This window comes from Orcinus orca, chromosome 20 (genome assembly GCF_937001465.1).
Source record: "Orcinus orca chromosome 20, mOrcOrc1.1, whole genome shotgun sequence".
Classification (NCBI taxonomy): Eukaryota; Metazoa; Chordata; class Mammalia; order Artiodactyla; family Delphinidae; genus Orcinus; species Orcinus orca.
The window spans coordinates 47,092,003-47,113,752 of record NC_064578.1 but is presented as its reverse complement, the minus strand read 5'-3'; the positions used below and the strand labels follow the sequence as shown (position 1 = coordinate 47,113,752).

General features: G+C 52.8%; 1 protein-coding gene and 1 long non-coding RNA gene across 8 annotated transcripts; one reads left to right on the top strand and one right to left on the bottom strand.

The window, feature by feature from the left end:
• Positions 1-78: 78 nt before the first annotated feature.
• Positions 79-21,676, top strand: COQ8B (coenzyme Q8B). Of its 7 annotated transcripts, none has more exons than XM_033430920.2 (18): positions 79-328; positions 806-863; positions 1,169-1,294; positions 1,735-1,810; positions 3,804-3,908; positions 4,045-4,164; positions 4,306-4,372; positions 6,503-6,580; positions 9,205-9,327; positions 9,469-9,554; positions 10,784-10,924; positions 11,013-11,094; positions 12,078-12,171; positions 14,110-14,251; positions 14,394-14,501; positions 17,431-17,496; positions 20,429-20,515; positions 21,001-21,676. In XM_033430920.2, the coding sequence occupies exons 4-18, from the start codon at positions 1,808-1,810 to the stop codon at positions 21,280-21,282; spliced, it is 1,584 nt and encodes a 527-aa protein (XP_033286811.1). In that variant the 5' UTR covers positions 79-328; positions 806-863; positions 1,169-1,294; positions 1,735-1,807; the 3' UTR covers positions 21,283-21,676. The 7 variants fall into 7 exon arrangements, with proteins under 7 accessions (XP_033286811.1, XP_033286809.1, XP_033286810.1 ...); XM_033430918.2 differs by having other exon boundaries at positions 764-863; XM_033430919.2 differs by lacking the exon at positions 1,169-1,294.
• On the bottom strand, positions 16,984-20,239 carry LOC125962776 (uncharacterized). Its single transcript, XR_007474506.1, has 2 exons — positions 20,131-20,239; positions 16,984-17,580 (listed from the first exon to the last, which is right to left on the bottom strand). It is a non-coding gene; the product is annotated as an uncharacterized LOC125962776 (long non-coding RNA).
• Positions 21,677-21,750: the final 74 nt, after the last annotated feature.

Below are 21,750 nucleotides of genomic sequence, written 5' to 3'. Positions count from 1 at the left end.
CCCCCGCCCACAACTCCCGGGGAAGGCCCCGAAGCCCCGCCTCGCCGGACGTGACGTAAAGGGGTATGGGCCTTGTCTGGCTCCTCCCCTCTCCATTCGCGCGGTGAACCGCGAGCGCCTGGAGCTAGTCCAGGTTAGGTGTGGGGCGCCGGGATCGTGGTCCCGATCAGTGGGGCCCCTCGCAGCACCCTCGCAATTAACCCTACGTCCCCACACCCTCGAGTGACTAGTTTAGTCTCCCTATAACCCCCGGCGACGAGTCCGGCAGCGCGCCCATTCTTCACGCAGCGCCGGGAAGGACTTTCGGAGAGTTGGGAATTCTACTTGCGTGAGTTCGAGACCCGCCTCTGCTAGTTCCTAGCTGTGTTACCTTGAACGAGTGACTTCCTCTCCCAACCCCCTGCCCCAGCCCCAGACTCAGTTTTCTCACCTGTAAAATGAGGATACATTATATTACTTTACTGTTTTGAAAAATGTGTGTTCAATGCCACAAGAGCCAGTCACTTTTACCAACTGGGAAACTGAGGCCCAGAGCAGTGAAAGAATTTGCCTAGGGTTAAATGACGGGCAAAACCAGGGTCTTAATCTCTGAAGCTAGAACGCCTGGTTTCAAAGCTTGGCTCCAGCACTTACTTCCTGGATGACCTCTCCCAACAGACTTGTCTCTTCAGAGCCTCCATTCCCCCATCTGTAAAAAGGGTTGTTATGGGGATATTTATTTATTTATAACAGCATTTACATTTGCATACTTGCTTTGTGCCAGGCGCTGTACTTACCGCTTTGTACCCAAAATCTTGTAAGGTAGGGTTGATCATCATCCCCATCGCACCGCCAAGGAAACAGAGGCACAGAAAGGCGAAGCGGTGAGTCAAGATCACACATCTAGGGAATTCTGACAGTCCAATGGTTAGGACTCTGTGCTTCCACTGCAGGGGGGCTGGGTTCGATCCCTTGACGGGGAACTAAGATCCTGCAAGCCGCCTGGAGAGGCCAAAAAAAGGGGCAAAAAAGATCACACATCTCAATTGTGTAGATTTGAACTTTGGCCCATCTAATCCAAAATTTAGGTTTTTGGTTATTATTTTTTTTTAATATTTATTATTTTATTTATTTTGGCCGAGCCAGGTCTTAGTTGCAGCATGCATGCGGGATCTATTTCCCTGACCAGGGATCAAACCCCGGCCCCCTGCATTGGGAGTGCCTTACCCACTGGACCACCAGGGAAGTCCCTTTGGTCACTATCGAGTGATACAACTTGATTTTGAGGCTGGGGGTGTTGGAAGAAGAGCCGGAAGTAAGAATATTTTCTGTAAATCAGTCCCGCCTCTGCTCAGAATCCTCAGTGGTTGCCATTCTACTCGGGAAAAAAGCCACAGTCTTCACCATACCTGAGCTGGCTCTGCTTACCTCCCAGACCTCATCTAATTCTTTTCCCCTCACTCACTCTGCCCATTGGCATCTTTGCTATTTCTCTGAGATACCTTCAGCACAGGGACTTTATACTGGTTGTTCCCTCTGCCTGGAACATTCTTTCCTCAGCTATTTCAATCACTCCTTCCCTCACCTCCTTCAGGTCTTTACTCAAACGATGTCTCCTCAGTGAGGCCTTTCCTTTCCACCCTATTTAAATGCACACTCTTCCCTCCTCTCCCTGCCCTTCCCTGGTTTGTTTTTCTCTTTAACAAGTGTCACCTTATTACATATACTTATGTATTTTATTGTGCCTCTCACCAGAAGCCAGCACCAAGAGGGCAAAGATTTTTGCCTGTATTGTTCCTTGCTGTGTCCCCAGTGCCTAGAAAAGCAAATGGTAAGCGCTCAATAGAAATTTTGAAAAGAATAGTTTTTCTATAAGAAATTTCTCTCATGTATGGAGCTCTTGTTCTGTACCAGCTCCGTGCCAACCTCTCTACAGACACCGTTTCACTGCATCCCTTTCTCACCAACACTGAGCAGGATGGGATGCCATGGCCCCACTTTATAAATGGGGACACCGAGGCTCAGAGCTCTGCCAGCCTGTAGTCTTTGCTTGTAGCCACCAGGCTATTTGATATGATCTCATGTATCTGATACCAGGCTTGGTACCATGAGTCACAGCCCTGTAGGATAAGTTATTGTCATAGGTACTTTTTGTATATTTTGCCCCCAAGAGTGAGCTGCCACCTAGCTCCTGAGTCAGACCCTTGTGTCTGGAAGAGTACAGGGGGTGGTTTCTGTTTTGAAACAGTCACCTGGAAAGGGGCATTGGGCACAGACCCAGGGCTCTAAAATGAATCATCTCTTTACAGACCAATGGGAAGTCATAGCAGGGTCCCCCTAATGCATCATACAGGCTGGGAAGCTGAGATCCAGAAAGTGTTGAGGTTCTTCTGAGGTCACGTAGCACAGGGACAGAGACTTCTGTCCTGGAGCTAGTCCAGGTTAGGTGTGGGGCGGTCTGATTCCTGACAAAGGAAGGTCAGGGAGGTCTGATTCCTGACAAAGGGGGTTAGACAGGGTTTGGGGGAGGCAGTTCTGTGTGGGGAGTGTCATATCCTCTCTCCTCCCAGCCAGCTGCTTCTATTCCAGACTGTGAAAAGAGGGGTGAGTCAGTTTATGGGGGGGGGGCGGGGAAGCAGGCTTTAAGCCCGTCCTCCCTCCCCCATCAACAACACACACACCCAGATGGGCTGGGAGCCGGTTTTCGGGGATGCCAAGGCTCCTGAGTCAGCACGGGGAATCTTGGCCGAGTGTGTTCTGGAAAATGTCAGGCCTACGGGAAACAAAGGGCTCCCACTCACCATCCTGCAGGTGGGCGGGGAGCTGAGAGAGCAGGGTGTAGGAGGGAACAGGGGCCCAGCGTGCAAAGGGCTAGGTGTGAGGGGGTGCATGCACACCGAGGGAAACAGCTGGTGAGCAAGGCAGGGGGGTTATATGTGCAAGGGAGGAGGTTGGGTACCAGGATATGGGTATTTGAAGCAGAGGGTGAGTGTGCAAAGTGGAGGGGCTCCATGTGAAAGGGAAATGTTTGCTGGGAAGATGTGTGTTCAAAGCAGAGATGTTGAGCCTACTAGGGGTACAAATAAGGAAAACGGAGGCTGACAAAATGTTCGCGCAAAGGAGAGGTGTGGAGTTTGTAAAGGAGAGGAATGGTTTGTAAAATAGACGGGTAGGAAACTAAAAGGTCCGCCGCGGACAAGGCACTTTGAAGTGAGTGGAAGGGCACAAAATAGCACGTGAGCGCTTCGGCTGTGGCCCAGCCCACCCTGAGGCCCCTGATCTGCTCCTCCGTCATTCGCTAGCTGACCGGAGGGGGCGGGCATGAGAAGCCTTCCAGAAATGCAGGAGCCGCCCCCCGCCCCCCCCACCCCACCCCCGCGCTCATAGCTGACCCAGAGCCGGGGAGTGGGTGCTTAGCAACCGGGGGAAGTACCCAGTAACGGGGTTGGTAGGGGGGAACACCGGAAGAGTTGTGGGTGCCTAGCAACCGAGGGGAAGGCGGTGCCTAGCAACGATGGGGGTGCTCAGATGAGTGGAGAGGTAGCCCTGGAGGATCTGTGGGTGTCTAGCAACAGGGGAGGACCTTAGCAACGGCGCGGAGTGGGACCAGGGGAAAGTGGTTTGAAGAGGTGTTCGGGAAGAGCTATGGGATCTTAGCAACGAGAGAGGGAACCAGGCGAAACTGGGGGCCTGTTAACAGGGGAGGAAGTCTTTGGTGGTGGGAGTCTTAGGGTGGACACGGAGGAATGTGAGGCAAAGATGGGCAAAGCAGGGAGGTCAGTCCCACAATTCCTACCCGAATAATCCCTCCTCTTCTCCCCCAGACAATGTGGCTGGAGGTGGGGGGCCTACTACGGGGGACCTGTGGACAGTGGGGCCGGACTACTGGTCGGCCTTGTGGGGCCCTGGGGCCTGGGCCCCTCTGCTGGGTAAGAGGCTGGGGAGGGGTCTCCAAGGGGAGGAGGCTGAGGGAGGCTTCAGGGAGTCAAAGGACAGGGAGGGGTCTAAAGGGGCCAGGCTGATGGTACGTTCTCCACTCGTTACCGGTGTTCACGTCTCTTGCAGGGGCCATGTGGGGGTCCTTGGACCCAAAAGCTTCACCAGGATGGGCCTGGCAGGGGCCTGGGTGAGGAGGACATTCGCAAGGCACGGGAGGCCCGGATCAGGAAGACAGCCCGGCCCCAGGTATCATTGCCCCACACCCAGCAACACCCCGTGAAGGCAGCTGGCCTCCGGAGCTTGGGGAAGGGTGTGGTGGCAGGTTGGTTGGACTTCCTGGGTGCTGTGTCCACCTTTTCCCGCTCAGACCTTCTCTCCGTTTCCCAGCTGAGTGACCGTTCTCGAGAGCGCAAGGTGCCCACCTCCCGCATCAGCCGCTTGGCCAACTTTGGGGGTAGGTATGATTGTGAGAGATTGTGACCTAGATCAGAGGAGGTGACATTTCCACAATGAAGCAAGGGAGAGAGTGGATCAGAGACAGAGAGAGGAGGGAGAGATGGGAAAAGAATGAAGGCAAAGTCCTATAGAACCAAGAGAAATAGAGAGGAATGTTGTGTTTATTGAGAACTTGGAATGTGCAGGGCCCCATACACATGTGGTCTCTGCACTGAATCAATGAGTGTTTGTTTCTGTTCTATAGATGAGGAAGTGGAGGCTAAGGGAGGTGAAGTGACTTGACCCCGGGTCATGCAGCAGGATTATTCAAACTTCAGGTCACAACCTGCATGAACTAATTTTCTTTTAATTATTTATTTATGGCTGTGTTGGGTCTGCTGCATGCAGGCTTTCTCTAGTTGCGGCAAGTGGGGGCTGCTCTTCATTGCAGTGTGCGGGCTTCTCACTGCAGTGGCATCTCTTGTGGAGCACGGCTCTAGGCGCACGAGCTTCAGTAGTTGTGGCACGTGGGCTCAGTAGTTGTGGCGCACGGGCTTAGTTTCTCCGCGGCATGTGGGATCTTCCCGGACCAAGGCTTGAACCCGTGTCCGCTGCACTGGCAGGTGGATTCTTAACCACTGCACCACCAGGGAAGCCCTGCATGAAATAATTTAGCAGGTTGCAACCAGCATTAAAAAGAAGAATGGAGGACTTCCCTGGTGGTGCAGTGGTTAAGAATCCACCTGCCAGTGCAGCGGACACGGGTTCAAGCCCTGGTCCGGGAAGATCCCACATGCCGTGGAGAAACTAAGCCCGTGCGCCACAACTACTGAGCCTGCTCTCTAGAGCCCGCGAGCCACAACTACTGAACCCACGTGCCACAACTACTGAAGCCCGCACACCTAGAGCTCGTGCTCCCCAACAAGAGAAGACACCGCAATGAGAAGCCCACGCACTGCAACGAAGAGCATCCCCCGCTCGCCACAGCTAGAGAAAGCCCGCGCGCAGCAACGAAGACCCAACACAGCTAAAAAAAAGAAGAAAAGAAGAATGGAAAATATGTGTACATGTAGAGTAAGGGAAAGTCTTGTTTCATGAAACATTATATATATATCGGTCTCTACTGGTTATAATGCGAACGTCTTCTTTACTGTGGATCATGGTTCAGGTTTTAAAGATACCGATTGAAGGAGTCAAATACACTGGTTAGAGCTTTGGCACCAGGCTGCGCGGGGTTCAACAGGTCATTCTGCCGCATCCTCACTTTGTGACTCTGGATAAGTTACTTAACTTCTCTGAGCCTCGATTTCCTTTTCTGTAAAATGGAAGCTTTTCTGTAAAATTTCTCTCATGAGGGTGTGAGGACAAGATGAGTCAATGCATAAAAGGCACTGGGAATGGTTCCTGGCATGGAGAAAAGTGCTCAGAAAATGCCAACTACAATTATTTACAGAGATGGTGACAGTGAAAGAGGCAGAGTGACTCGAGATGTCTTTAAGGACAAGGAGACAGAGGGGGCAGAGGAAATCAGAGCCGGAGAGCTAACATCCAAAGGAGGAACTGAGGGAAAGAGGCCTAGACAGACATGCCGGGTGGACGGAAGGGCAGAGGTGGAGAAATAACTGACTTAGAAAAGGAGAGGTGAGCATGAAGAAGAGGAGATGTGGACAGAGAAACAGGAGTCATAGGAAGACAGAGAGTCCTGGGGGGATCATTTCGGGGCCTTCTTACCCATGGCTGCACACTAGAATCATCTGGGATGCTTAAAAGAAAAAGAATTCTGAGGCCTCATCTCAGACCAGTTCAACCAGAACCTCAGTGGTAGGACCTGGGCATTGTATTTACAAAAGCTCCTCACATGACTCTGTGCGCAGCCAGGGGTGAGAACCACAAACCTGGGAGACAGAGACAAGGAGAGAGGGATGGAGAAAGAGGTAGTCTCACCTCCAAGGGAACCTCAAGCAGGGAGAGAGTGAATAAGAGACTGATTTGGAGACAGAGGGATGCAAAGAGCTGACTACAAAGAATTGGGAGACAGGTATACATAAAGAGAGACAGAGAGGAGAGAGGGTCAGCGGGGTGGGGAGGGGGTGGGGGAGGAGATCTCCCCAGGGCAAGCGGGCACTCAGGCTCCTCTCTCACTCCCCAGGACTGGCTGTGAGCTTGGGGCTGGGAGCACTAGCTGAGATGGCCAAGAAGTCCCTGCCCGGAGGACGTGTACAATCAGGTACGTGAACCACGCTGCCTGGGTCCACACCCTGGCCTTGCTGTGTGACCTGGGGTAAGTGGCTTCACCTCTCTGAGCCCCAGTTTCCTCAACTGGAGAATGGAGCTGATGATAACATAGCCACCTCTTAGGGTCGTGGTGGAGTGCTCAGAACAGGGTGAAGCTGCTGTCAGGATGGTGTTGAGTAGAAGCAGGTCATGAGAGAAAAAAATGTAAGCCATCCAGAGTTGAGTGCTTAACTGTGACCAGGAGAGGAAGTGTGAAAACAGGAGTGCAGGTGAGGGTCTGTGGACAACAGAGACAGACTGGGCTGTGTAGAGATCAGCATTTGTGGGTACGATTCCGCAACATGTCGATGTCTTGAAACAAAAACGGGTGGATATTCTAGATGAAAAAGAGACTAGAGAGATAATAACTGACAAATGGAATGTGTGAGCCATGGTTGGATGTTCGAAAAGAAAATAACTATGAAAGACTTCTGGGTGGGCTTCCCTGGTGGTGCAGTGGTTGAGAATCTGCCTGCCAGTGCAGGGGACACGGGTTCGAGCCCTGGTCCGGGAGAATCCCACATGCCGCGGAGCAACTAAGCCCGTGAGCCATAACTACTGAGCCTGCACATCTGGAGCCTGTGCTCCGCAACGGGAGAGGCCACGACAGTGAGAGGCCCGCGCACCGCGATGAGGAGTGGCCCCCGGTCGCCGCAACTGGAGAAAGCCCTCGCACAGAAACGGAGACCCAACACAGCCAAAAAAATAAATAAATAATAAATTAATTAAAATTAAAGAAAAAAAGAGAGATAGAAATCTAAACATTTTCAAAAAAAAAAGATTTCTGGGGACGATTGGGAAAATCTGAATATGACTGGGTAGTAAGTATTCAAGAATTAGTGTTAATTTTCTTGGGTGTGATGTTGGCACGGTGATTGTGTAGGGGATTATTATTCACACAAGTGGAGTGCAAATCAGTCAGCAAAAGTATTGATCAGTGTCTGGGTACACACGCACAGATAAAGTGGGTGAGGCAGCATGTTAGAACATTGAAGCAGATATTCATGGTGCTATGAATGCAGTCTTTCTGTCTATTTGGATCTTTTTCAAAATAAAAAGTTGCGGGTAGGACTTGCCTGGTGGCGCAGTGGTTGAGAGTCTGCCTGCCGATGCAGGGGACACGGGTTCGTGCCCCGGTCCGGGAAGACTAGAGAAAAAACTAGAGAACTAGAGAAAGAACTAGAGAAAGCCCTCGCACAGAAACAAAGACCCAACACAGCCAAAAATAAATAAATAAATATAAATAAATTTATTAAAAAAAAAGGAATGTAGGATTGATCCATGCTATCGTGTGGTTGAATCTTGAAACACTATCCTAAGTGAAAGAAGGCAGAGACAAGAGGCCACATTTTTTTTTTTAAGGCCACATATCGTATGATTCCATTTATCTGAAATGTACAGAAGAGGGAAGTCTACAGAGATAGAAAGTAGATTAATGGTTTCCAGGGACTCAAGGGGAGGCAGATGCGGGAAATGGGAGGGGGTAACTGCTAACAGGTTAGCAGTGATGAAAATGTTCTGAAATTGATTGTGGTAATAGTTGCACAACTGAATATACTAGAAGCCATTGAACTGTGCACCTTAAAGTGGGTGAATTATATCTTATATGAATTATATCTCAATAAAGCTATTAAAAAATAGAATGAGAACCCCAAGAACTTGTTTATGTGGGGTTGTATTTATGGATATTTGCTGTATTAGAGGTTAAAACTGAAAAAAATTTTAAACACAAGAATACACACACACACATACACACACTCTCTCTCTCCATCAGCCGTCAGAGAAATGACAGCATCACAGGTCACAGCTTCTGGAAAACTCTACTGAACATTTGTGGGTGAATGAGAGTGAAAAAGGGCAAATAACATATTAATATTATTATGAAAATAGTTCTGATCTCACAGACCCTCCTAAAGGGTCTCAGGGGCCCCCAGAACACACTTAGAGAAGTGCTGCCCTCGTTCTCCAGAAGCTCTTCTCGTGCCGTATTCTGGTACCTCCCCCCTCATTAAGGGTCACCACTGTCTTGGCTTCTGACCCCCTGAGATTAGTTTTGTCTGTTTTTGCTCCTTTATACGCACGTAATCAGACAGTGTATTCTCGTATGTGTCTGGTTTTTTTGCTCAGCATTCTATTTGAGAGATGCATCCGTGTTGCTGTGAGCGGTTGTAGGTTGTTTATTCAACACTGTAATAGTCACCCTGTGACTATTCCACAATTCCTTTGTTCATTCTACTGATGGTCATTTGGGTTGTTTCCAGTTTGGGACTGTTATGAATAATGCTACCGTGAGCCTTCTTGGAGTATCTGTTGGTGGACACATTTATGCCTTTCTCTTGGGGATATACCTAGGAGGCAAATTGCATCAGGTATAGGTGTGTGCTTTACTGGAAACTTCCCAGCTGCTTTCCAAAGGGCTTGGGCCATGGCAGTCTCATCGGCAGTGTCGAGGTGCTCCACATCTTTGTCAACACTTGGTATTGTCTTTTTTGTCTTAGCCGTTCTGGTAGGTGTGCAGTGGTGTCATACTGATTATTTTTGTGGTTGCCATACTAATGATTATTCTCTCCACCCCAGAGGGAGGCTCCCGGCCGGGCTCCAGCATTTTCCTTTCGGAGGCCAACGCCGAGCGGATTGTGCAGACCTTGTGTACGGTTCGGGGGGCTGCCCTCAAGGTTGGCCAAATGCTCAGCATCCAGGGTACAGCATAACACTTGACTCCTGACCCCTGACCTCAGTTCCACCCTACCCCACCTACCACCAAGCCCCAACTTCAGACTCCCACAGGGGCCCCTCCTGGCCTCTCCCCTCACTGCTTCCCTCTTCCCGATGTCTCCCAAGACAACAGCTTCATCAGCCCCCAGCTGCAGCGCATCTTCGAGCGGGTTCGCCAGAGCGCCGACTTCATGCCCCGCTGGCAGATGCAGGTGAGCGCCCAGAGGGGGAAAGGCTGGCGAGGGAGGCGTGCCCCACCTGCCTGGCCCTCCTGCCTTCATGGCTGTGCTCCCCGTCTCACTCTGAGCCTGTGTCCCCCTCTGTTAAATGGGGACCACTAAAGCACACGTCTCATAGGATTGTTGTGATGAGTAAATGAGAGAATGGTGTAGAGCACTTAGTCGAGTTCCTGGCAGGCTCAGGGCTCTGTCAGGGCTGTTAAAGAGGCGGTGAATGGGCTTCCCTGGTGGCACAGTGGTTGAGAGTCCGCCTGCTGATGCAGGGGACACGGGTTCGTGCCCCGGTCCGGGAAGATCCCACATGCCGCGGAGCGGCTGGGCCTATGAGCCATGGCTGCTGAGCCTGGGCATCTGGAGCCTGTGCTCCGCAACAGGAGAGGCCGCAACGATGAGAGGCCTGCGTACTGCAAAAAAAAAAAGCGGTGAAGTGCTGTGGTCAGGGACCAGACTTCGGGAGTTCAAACCCTGGCTCTGCCACTTACTACCTGTGCGGTTAGACGTGTGGCCTGCCCTCTCTGTGCTTCAGTTACCTCATCTGTGATTGGTGGTAGTGATAGCAACGGCCACATCATGGGGCTATGGAGATCACTGTATGTGTAAAGCACTTTGAAGGGTCCCTGACACCCCGTAAGTGACATGCAGGTGTTACCTGTTCTTATTACCGGTCTTTTAATTAAAGGAGAGAGTGTCTGTAAATAGACTGCACAGCGCCAGGCACTGAGTAAATGCCTGGGCAAGGGTGTGGAATCCGGAATCCGGATCCCTTGCCATGTGACCCTGGACAATTACTGCCCTTCTCTGAACCACTTTATATAGGGCCCAGCCCACAGGAAGCTCTCTGTAAATTTTAGTTCTTCTTTATCACATTAACTTTTGAGTTAATAATACAATATATGGGTATAATGAAGGATTATTGTCAATCTTAACCTTACATAATAGCAATCCACACATCAGTCTGCACAGCCTTGGCAGTATGGGCTCAAGCTGGGCCTCCCAGTCTGCCAGCGCCTGGCTCATCACCTTGGTCAAGAGGTCTCTCTGAGCCTCAGTTCCCTCATCTGTAAAGTGGGGTAGCGGCCAAGAGCTTGGCCCAGGGCCCCACGTGTGGTGAGCGGGGTTATTAACGTGCAAAGCGCTCAGCACAGAATGTGAACCCGGCTGCCTGAAACCATGGTGATGATTGTCATGACCACTATCCCCAGAGAGTTCTGGAAGAGGAGCTCGGCAGGGACTGGCAGGCCAAGGTGGCCTCTCTGGAGGAGGTGCCCTTTGCTGCTGCCTCAATCGGGCAGGTGCACCAGGGCGTGCTGAGGGATGGGACAGAGGTGGCTGTGAAGATCCAGGTGAGAGGGGAGGTGGGGCGGGGGTGGGCTGGGCACCCGGCCGCCCCAGAGGGGTGACTCCCATCCTCCTCCCCTCCTCCCCTCCCAGTACCCAGGCGTCGCCCAGAGCATCCAGAGCGACATCCAGAACCTGCTGGCGGTGCTCAAGATGAGCGTGGCCGTGCCGGAGGGTGAGGCGCCCAATCCACCCTGACTGTGGGAGGGTCGCCCTGAAGAGGGAAAGCGGGGCTAGAAGGGGGGGCGGGGGGAGGTGGAGGGCCAGCTCGGGGCAGGGTGTGCCCTTGTGTGTGGGAGCCTGAGTGAACGCCTCAGTCTGCGTGTTTGAGACAGAACAAAGGGACACCGCGGCGGGGAAAGCCCAGAGTAGTATGGGCGTGTGAGAAAAAGACAAACTCAGAGATGCCAACAGGAGCCCAGACAGAAATCCAGAAACAGACACACAGGGGGTGTATGGAGAGGGACTGGAGGCCTGAGAAACAACCACAGAAACAGGAAGGGAGCGTAAGTGGGACCTCGCGTGTGTGTCACAGCATGTGAGACAGCGCCTGGGGGAGATGGAGCAGAGGTGTGTGTGTGTGCGCGCACGCACGAGAGAGCGAGCGAGGGAGAGAGAGAGGAGAGAGGGAGGGAGTCAGGCCCAGAAGTAAGCTTCAGAGACACTGAGAGCAGTGTGAGAGAGTATGAAGAAAAGGACAGAGAGGGGCTTCCCTGGCGGTCCAGTGGTTAGGACTCCACGCTGCCACTGCAGGGAGCCCAGGTTCGATCCCTGGTCAGGGAACTAAGATGGGAACTAAGATCCCACATGCCACGAGGTGCGGCCAAAATATTTTTTAAAAAGAAAAATGGACAGAGAATAGGCGGCAGATGTGACTATGATGGGGGCCTAAGGACCGCTGTGTGTGCCTGAGAAAGAGACCCGAGCAGAGAGGCTTCCGTGGAGCCCGCAGTTGTGTGAAGGACAGAGGGGGAGTGCGTGGCCAGACAGTGTGGGTAAAAGGCATGGAGTGGACGGGGTGAGGGACGGTGAGACAGGGACAGAGTGAGAGGCACGACTGGCAAGAGAAGACATCCCTGAGTGGGAGCCTGAGGGGTCGGGCAGGGGGCAAGGGGCAGGCTGTGGCCTTCCCTGCCTGACACGGCTGCCGCCCCTCAGGCCTGTTTGCAGAGCAGAGCCTGCAGGCCTTGCAGCGGGAGCTGGCTTTGGAATGTGACTACCGTCGTGAGGCGGCTTGTGCCCAGAACTTCAGGTGAGCTGAGGCCCCTACAGGCCCCTGGAGGCCCCCTTCCTCCCTCCAGCTTCCCTCCCGGACTGAGAGGGAGGTGGATGCCCTCACAGCCTCCGGCAGCTGGAGCCCTGGGGTAGGGCTGACAGACTCTTTCTCTTCATTTGTTCATCCATCCATGCCTTCACTCATTACTTCGTTCACACCCTGTGTCCTCTGTGAGCTTAGGCAGGTCACTTCCTGTCTCTAAATGTCTCTACTATCTCATCTGTCAAATGGGACGCAGAACCACTGCAGTCTGATGGGGGAGACAGACTTGTCAACAGGCAGTCCGTCACACGAGATACCGTTACACCCACCAGACTAACAGGGATGAAGCAATCTGTCTGTGTCAAGACTTGGAGAGAACGGGGGTTCCAGGGCATCCTTTGTACACTGTAGACAGAGGGAGAAATTGACACAAGCATTTTGGAGAATGGTTGGGCATCATCAAGCCTCAGTGTTCACATCCAACCCAACAGTTGTGCTCCTGGCTAAATACTCTAGTGACCCTTAATGCCAGTACACACCATCAGACTTCGAGAATACTCAGAGCCGCAACAGCCCCAAACTGGAAACAACCCAAATCTATCAAATTCATCCAACAGGGTGGATAAATAAGTTACAGTATGTTCATCAGCACAATTCGTACAGCATCAAAAATGAATGAACTGCAGCTACACGGAACAGTGGTTGTATCTTAGCGGCGTCATGATAAGTGGCAATTAATTACACCTCGGTGAGACCTTCCACAGCGTGGAACATGGCCCACACGTTTACTGAGCCCGGCTCTGTAGATACGAAGCCAGAGAAAGGGCAGTAGAAGGCAATGGTTAGGGGCATGGGCTCAGATGTGGGATCCAGTCAGGATCCAGTCCTGGGTCAGCCCTTAACAGGCTGGGTGGCCTTAATCTGCCCAGTGGCCTTAGGAGAGCGTCCTCCTCAGGGGGAGTGAGGATAAAAGGGAATTGTGCTGACTGAATGCTCAGCAGAGTCCTGCCCTGTGAGGAGCGGATCAAACGTCAGAGATCTGATAAACAAGGACAAAAATACAAGCCCCCAAAGCAGGACCTGGAGATGGAGAGTGTCAGGTGGGCTGGGCCAGAGCACTCCAGTGTGGGATCTGGGGAGACCACCACCTCACGGGATTTCCCAGTGCTCTTAGGATAAAACCCACATCATTTCTCATTTCCCGGCTCCTCCCCATCTCCCTGTCCGCCCACCCCCCAACTCCAGCCATCCCACAGGTCCCCAACCAGAGGCCTCGCTCATATTCTTTGCCTCCCAGATCTTGCGTTGACACACCTATCTCAATCTATCATTGGTCTGTTTGTTAGAGTGTGGTCTCTGCTGTGTGTGTGGGGGGGTCACGCCTGGGGCTCATCTACTGCTCTGTCACCCAGCATCATCCAGCCCAGGCATGGACACCGAGAAAGGTTCTTTCCCTTTATTAGCCAGTGTTCAGAGTAATGACTCCAAGGAGTGGCCAGTGAGCATCACTGTGGGCTCGGAGATTTGTATACGAGTGACTGTTTTTTGGATGGATTCATTGATAAGTGGATGAGAAAGTCATGCTCACCAAGCTTAATGCATACACTGAGTTCATCCCGGGGCGACCAACAGAGAAGTGTTTCCGGAAGGGAGGTGGTAATTGGGTCTCCAGCAGCACCCAGCTTAGGGGCAGACACAGAGTGGGTGCCATGGAGATATTTGGTGAATGAGTGAATGAGTGAAATGTCTGAATGAATGTCCATCCAACCAGGTATTGGCCATCACTCCAGACAGACAGGAAAGAGAAGGGCAGGAGGAAAGGCAAGACCAAGACTGTTCATGGAAGACTCCTCAGAGGAGGGGGAGGCCTCGAGCAGGGCCACAGGGGCCTGAAGTGTGAAGTCCCATCCCCGCCCCTCCCATCTGCACCAGGCAGCTGTTGGCAGACGACCCCTTCTTTCGGGTGCCAGCCGTTATTCAGGAGCTGTGCACGACGCGGGTGCTGGGCATGGAGCTGGCTGGAGGGGTCCCGCTGGACCAGTGCCAGGGCTTGAGCCAGGACATCCGGAACCAGGTACATGGGTACAGTAGGGAGGGTGCTGCTCTGGGGCACAGCTGACAGGGCAACCCAGACCCATGGTCCTTCTCCAGGCCTCAGAGGGCCTTACAGGGGCACATGGCTCTGAGATGTCTGTTGCTCCTTCTTCCCACCCCAGATCTGCTTCCAGCTCCTGAGGCTTTGTCTTCGGGAGCTGTTTGAGTTCCGATTCATGCAGACGGACCCCAACTGGGCCAACTTCCTGTATGATGCCTCCAGCCACCAGGTCGGTTCCTTGTGTTGTGTGTCAGGGTACATTAGCTGCTGTAACAGATATTTCCCAATGTGGCAGTAGCTCAACACAGTAGTAGTTGATTACCCATGTAACAGGCTGGAGTGGCCCTCCTCCATGCAGTGAGTCAGGGACCCAGGCTCCTTCCCTTTTGTGAGTGTGCTATCCCCTAGGACTTGAAAGGCTCTCCTTCCAGTGCAAGGGGAAAGCGAGGTTGAGAGGGTAACCCACTGTCTAACTGCTTTGGCTGGAAGTGACCCATCGTTCCCTTCACCATTCCACCGATAAGAACTGGTCATGGGGCTAGTCTAGATGCAGGGACTGCTGGGAAATGGAGTCCCTGGCTGGGCAGTGGCTCCCTGGTGGCAGTGGAGAAGAGGGAGCACCACTTTTGCAAGACAGTCATCATTACCACACCCATCATTCATTTAGAACACACCAAGCACCTACTGCCTGTTGAAAGTGATGCCAAGACAACCTGATCCCTGCCTTCCCAGAGTTCCCAGTCCAGTGCAGGGACCCATCACCAGAGAGTGTGACCTGCAGTTAATCCCTTGATGAGGAAGCACGGGCGAGGGGCCAGTGATGGGGGAGGCACAGGGGGCGGTGGGAAGCCAGGAAAAGTGGCTGACCCTGCCTGGAGTGGGTGGGGCCAAGGAAGGTGAAAGCAGAAAGACAAGAGGAGGACAGCCATCCAAGGAGCAGGGAGGAGCATACCTGGCAAAGGACACAGGCTGTCCAAAGGCCTGGGGGTGACAGTTGGGACTGAAAAACTCTCAGCGTGCATGGTTGCTAAGCGGCTCTCCAAAGTGGTCTGTGCCATTCTGTCCCCAGAGGGGTGTTTCTAAAACACAAATCTGGCCAAGCTGTCCCTTCTACAGCTTCCAACACCCTCAGGATCAAGTGAGCCCTGTGCTGAGTGTGACATGACCCCACTTAGTCCAGCCTCAGTCCCTTGACACCCTCTTCCCCCCAAGTGCACAGACAGCCTGCATCCCTCCAAGGCTCGCACCCCAGGGGGGGTGTTTTCCTTCCTCGGGTGTGGTGATAAGAGGCCTGACGTCAATTTACTGGGTCTGAACAGCAGTTTTTGTTTTAAAAGGATAGAATGTGTTGCAGATGGGAGGGATGCATATTATTTCAGGACACTTTTGTTTTATGTTTATATGTGCATGTGCACTGGTGCCCAGGATAATCTGCATTTCTTTTTTTTTTTTTTATAACTTTATTTTATTTATTTATTTTTGGCCACATTGGGTCTTCGTTGCTGCGCGCGGGGTTTCTCTAGTTGTGGCGAGCGGGGGCTACTCTTCGTTGCGGTGGGTGGGCTTCTCACTGCGGTGGCTTCTCTTGTTGCAGAGCATGGACACCAGGCACGTGGGCTTCAGTAGTTGCAGCACGTGGGCTCAGTAGTTGTGGCGCATGGGCTCTAGAGCGCAGGCTCAGTAGTTGTGGCACACGGGCTTAGTTGCTCCGCAGCATGTGGGATCTTCCTGGCCCAGGGCTTGAACCTGTGTCCCCTGCATTGGTAGGTGGATTCTTAACCACTGCACCACCAGGGAAGCCCCTAATCTTCATTTCTCGCTGTGGGTTATGATAAACAGTTTGAACTCCACTGTTGTAGAGAAACTTACACACATGTTCATGGGGTACTGCTTTTTTTTTGCCGTTTTTTAAACATTTCAACTTTATTTGGTTCATTTTATCTACATTATTTACTTATTTTAAATTTTTAAAATTAATTAATTAATTTTTGGCTGCGTTGGGTCTTCGTTGTGGTGCGCGGGCTTCTCCTGTTGCGGAGCACGGGTTCTAGGCGCATGGGCTTCAGCAGTTGTGGTGTATGGGCTCAGTAGTTGTGTCTCACGGGCTCTAGAGCGCAGGCTCAGTAGCTCTGGCACACGGGCTTAGTTGCTCCATGGCATGTGGGATCTTCCCGGACCAGGGATCGAACCCGTGTCCCCTGCATTGGCAGGCGGATTCTTAACCACTGCATGACCAGGGAAGTCCCTTTTTTTTGAATTTTATGTTATTTATTTTTTTATATAGCAGGTTCTTATTAGTTATCTGTTGTGTACATATTAGTGTATAGATGTCAATCCCAATCTCCCAGTTCATCCCACCACCACCTCCCCACCCCACCCCACCCCGCCCCGCCCCGCCCCTTTCCCCCCTTGGTATCCATACGTTTGTTCTCTACATCTGCGAGCACTGCTTCTAACAGCAAAACCTAGAAATAACCACAGTGCCCATCAAGCAGATAACTATGATATATTCATGCAACAAAATCTTACACGGCGGTGAAGGAATGAATGAGCTAGAGCGATGGGGATGCATTGCAAAACCATGTCGAACACAAAGAACTTGCAGCATAACTATTATAAATACCATTTAAATGACGTTTTAAAATATGCAAAACATTAGTATGTTTTGTTCATGGATCCACATATGTATAGAAAACATAGCAACACATGCATGGGAATTTCAGGAAACAATTTAATAATAAAAATAATTTCAGGAAAGTGGTGACCCTGGAAGAGAGGGTGGGGATGGGGGGAGGTAGGATCAGGCCCCACTTAGATTGGTAGTATTTCATATTTTAAACTGGGTGGTAGGATTTGTGGATGTTGGTTTTACTTTCCCATATATTTTATTATTCTCCAGATTTTTTTTTCTGAGCCTAAAACATGTTATTATAAAAACAACTAGGACCCCAAAAATAAAAACCAGGTCCCTTCAGCTTCACGTGGGGGTGGATTGATGTGTGGAGACCGGAAGCCAGGAGCCCAGGGGAGGCAGCTGGGCGGGGACTTGGGCCGGAGGGGCAGCGTGTGGGGAGAGAGGGACAGACCCTGGCACCCCCATAGACAATGGGGAGCACTGGTGGACTCCCAGTGTCCCTTTCACCATCCTTCATTTCCAGGTGATCTTGCTGGACTTTGGTGCAAGCCGGGAATTTGGGACTGAATTCACAGACCATTATATCGAGGTGAGTTCCCCCAATCCTGGAGTCTCTGAAGGGTCGAGCCTCAAGCCAGATAGTAAGGCTTGTAGAGAAGGAGAAACACAGTATCTGGAATGAAGAAATAAATAATAGTGATATTAATAGCAGCTAACAAATAACCAAGCACTTAATATTATGTCAGGCACCGTTTTAAGTGCTGTACACGTGGTAGCTGATCTGAACCAGAAAGCAACTCTATGAGGTGAGGACCATTTTTAACCCCATTTTACAGAGGAAGTGACTGGGGCTCTGAGACGTTAAGTCACTTGCCCAAGGTCACAGCAGACCTGGGATTCAAACTCAGGGAGTCTGGTTACACAGCCCATGTTCCCAACCCCTCACTAGCTGCCTCATAAGAGAAAGGCCCACGATGGCCAGCCTGTCACCCCCACACACACCCGATGCTGTCCAGGGCCTTGGTGTCCAGCCTTGTGCTCACATACCTCCCCTCCAGCTGCTCCCTAGTGAGCAGTTCTGTCTTTGAGAAGTGTTTCCTCACTTTATGTTGCCCGTCCTTCCCACCCACAGAGGTTGATTTGTCTCAGAGCCCACAGAAAACACCATCTCATTAATTTGTTGAGATTGGACATTCGACCTGGGTCTTCCTTTTTTTTTGGTTGCGTTGAGTTCATTGCTGCATGAGGGCTTTCTCTAGTTGTGGCGAGCAGGGGCTACTCTTTGTTGCGGAGCACGGGCTCTAGGTGCGTGGGCTTCAGTAGTTGTGGTACACAGGCTCAGTAGTTGTGGCCTACAGGTTTAGTTGCTCCGTGGCATGTGGGATCTTCCCGGACCAGGGCTTGAACCCGTGTCCCCTGCATTGGCAGGCAGATTCTTAACCACTGCACCACCAGGGAAGTCCCTCAACCCGGGTCTTCTAATCACTGGGTCATCAATTCAAACGTTCTCTGACTCCCCTCTGTGCCTAGTCCTATTCTAGACAATACTGGGGACAACAGTGACCAATGCAGTCCAGGTCTCTGCCTTCCCAAAACTCACAGTCCAGTAGGGGGACAGACAGAAAGGACCAGAGTGGTCAGGGCTGGGATAGGAGAATCACGGGGGACTGAGGGAGACCGGATGAGGAGCCTGGCCTGACCTAGGGGGTCAGGGAGGGCTTCCTGGAGGAGAAGACATCAGAGTTGAGACCTGAGGGATGAGGAGACCAATCAGGAAGAAGCTAGGAGGGTACTCCAGACAGATAACATGGGCAAAGGCCAAGGGGTGGAAAAGGATATTCCGACTAGAGCAGCACTTCTCAAACTTTAATGTGCACGAGAACCCCACCACCACCATGATCATGTCAAAATGCAGATTCTGGTCTGGAGTTAGGCTTAAGATGCTGCCTTTCTAACACGCTCCCAGGTGATGCCAAAGCTACTTGTACAGGGACCGCACTCCGAGTAGTAAGATCCCAGAGGACCAAAGGGAAGTTCACGTTTGGACTGGGCAGGCAGGTGGGGACAGAGCAGGAGGCAGCAGTGAGGCTGCAGCCCAGTCACGCTGGGCCTCGGAAGCCATGCTTTGCACCTTGTACTTTATTCGGGTGCCCTGGGGAGCTGTGGAAGGACTGGAGCAGGGGAGGGACAGAGAATTTGGAAATTCCTGAATGAGTGGTCTTTTAAGACAGGCCTGGAGCCTGGGCAGGTGGGGGTTGGAGGGGGTTCTGACCTGAGGACTGGGGGATGGTGGGGCCACCCTTTAGATGGGGACGAGAAGGAATTGGCAACCCCCCCCCCCACACACACACACACAGGCTCCTTGGGGCCCTCTCTGCAGGCCACTCGAGGCACAAAGCCGAGGCCTCTCTGGGTAGTTGGGACATCCCCTGCCCCTCCCCACCACAGGCCTGTTCAGCACGGCCCTCCTGCCGCCTCCCCAGCCTTTTCCAGTTTAAGAAAGGCCTGTCACACGGACCCCCCAAGGACCACAGGCGTGACAGATGGCCAGACAGGCTGGGGCAGGGGGAGCTGGGACGGAACAGGACCGCCAGATTTAATCCTGTATTCCCCTTCCTCCCGAGAAGGGGCAGCTCAGTGGTGAAGGGTTCGTCCCAGTTCCCCTCCTCTCCTTGCTATTCCCCACTCGGAGCCTGTTTCCCTGTCTGTGAAGTAGGGGCCCTCCTATTGACCTCTTAATAGTAACAGTAGCTCGTAATATTTATGGCCTTTCCTACACGCGGGCACCGTGCGAAGCACTCCACAGATAGACCTCCTTCATCCTCCAAGAACCTGGCAAGGAGGATGCTTTCATCATCCCCACTTCACAGATGAGAAAGCAGAGGCCCAAAAAGCAAAGCGACTTGCCCCAGAGTCAGCCAGCAAGTGGCAGAGCTGGGATGGAGCCCAAGCAGGCTGGCTCCCACTTCTGTCTGTCCATGTGCCCTCAACTCCTGCCCATCCTGCGTGGCTGGAGAGCTGCTTAGCTCCAAACACTGCTTTGCTGAACAAGGGGTTTTCACCAAAGGCCTCCTGAGTGAGCGCCACTTGGGACTAAACCCAGCCGGGATCCCTGCCTTCCTGGGGCTCCAAGTCCAGGGCAGGAACCAGGCATCAACAGACATCAAGCAGGTGATCACAGAGATGGCAACCTCAGAGGCAGTTCTGGGTCATGATCACATACTTGCCCAATTAAGTGTTTGGACCCATGGGTACCACTTGACATCTGCTTTCCTCTGTGCTGTTTCACTGTGGTAGTTTCCAGCCAGGTGGGCAGAACACCTGGCCGCTGCAGCCCCAGGCTCTGGAACAGTCTTGAGAGAGACACAGACAGGGGTAAGGTGGGGAGGGAGAGGCTTCTAGGTGAGAGGGCTTAGGTAGATAAGAACAGAAGGGGGTACTGGCAGGGCCCAGCTTCTAGCTCCCACCTCCAGACCCCTCCTTGAGTCCCTCTGACCCTGTGCCTACATCCGCCTCCCCAGGTGGTGATGGCTGCAGCCAACGGAGACAGAGACCGGGTCCTGCAGAAATCCCGAGACCTCAAATTTCTCACAGGCTTTGAGACCAAGGTTGGGAGAGTAGGGGCTGGTGTCTCGGGGGGAGTGGGGAGCTGCTTCTCTCTACTGGGGAAACTGTGGATGAGTGAGGAGCTCTAAGGGGGGCTGCTTATCTGTACTGGGGGTTCTGGGGAACGTGAGGGAATGGGGGCTGCTTGCCTACTCAGGAATCCTGAGAAAATGGGCACCACTTGTCTGTTCTAGAGGGAGGAATGGGGGACTGCTGGTGGATACGGAGGGGGGTGTCGGGGAACAGAGGCTGCTTCTCTGTTCTAGAGAGAGTGAGGGCTATTTGTCTACTGGAGGCCCTGAGAGGACAGGAAGGGACCTTGCTTTTGGGAGGAGTAGGGGGCTGCTTGTCACTTAGGGGCTCTGGAAGGGGTGGAGGCTGCCTATTACTCTCTGGGGAGTTGGGGGCTTGTGTTTATACTTGAGACTCTGGGGGAATGGAGGGCTGTATGTCCACACTGGTTGCCTCTGGTTTCCCCGACCCCTAGGCATTCTCGGACGCCCACGTGGAGGCTGTGATGATCCTGGGGGAGCCCTTCGCCACCCAGGGCCCCTACGACTTTGGAGCGGGCGATACTGCCCGCCGTGTGCAGGGCCTCATCCCTGTGCTGCTGCAGCACCGGCTTCGCCCACCGCCTGAAGAGACCTATGCCCTGCACAGAAAGCTGGCGGGGGCTTTCCTGGCCTGTGCCCGCCTCCATGCCCACATCGCCTGCCGGGACCTCTTCCAGGACACCTACCACCGCTACTGGGCCAGTCGCCGGGCATAGCCACTGCCCGAAGCCTCCTAACCAGAGGGATGTCTGCTCCGACCCCTCAGAGACTCCATCTCGGGATTCCAGCCCCATAGCAGGCCATCCCCTGCTCTGAGGCCTCCTTCCCTCTCTGCTGCAGGTCTGGGGACCCACCTTGGGCTTGGGACTAGGGAACTCCAGCTTCATAGCCCCGTATCCTGCTCTCCCCACTCCAAAGGGAGCATCCAGGAACTCCACCCAGCTATTAATTTATGTCTGCCAACATATGAGAGAGCCTTAGGCCTCTCCGCACTGCCATTGTGGAGATCAGACTCACCTAGACGGGGAGCCCCTGACCTCTGCGTCAGGTCTCCCCCAGATGTGGCCGGTGTTTGAATCTTCGGTCCTAATAAAAGTGGCCCTCCCCTTCCCCCAGCTCTTTTCTCTGCGCTGAGGCGGGAGGGAGAGGAGCTCGCAGGCTGCCTCCAGGTGCAGATGGCCAGC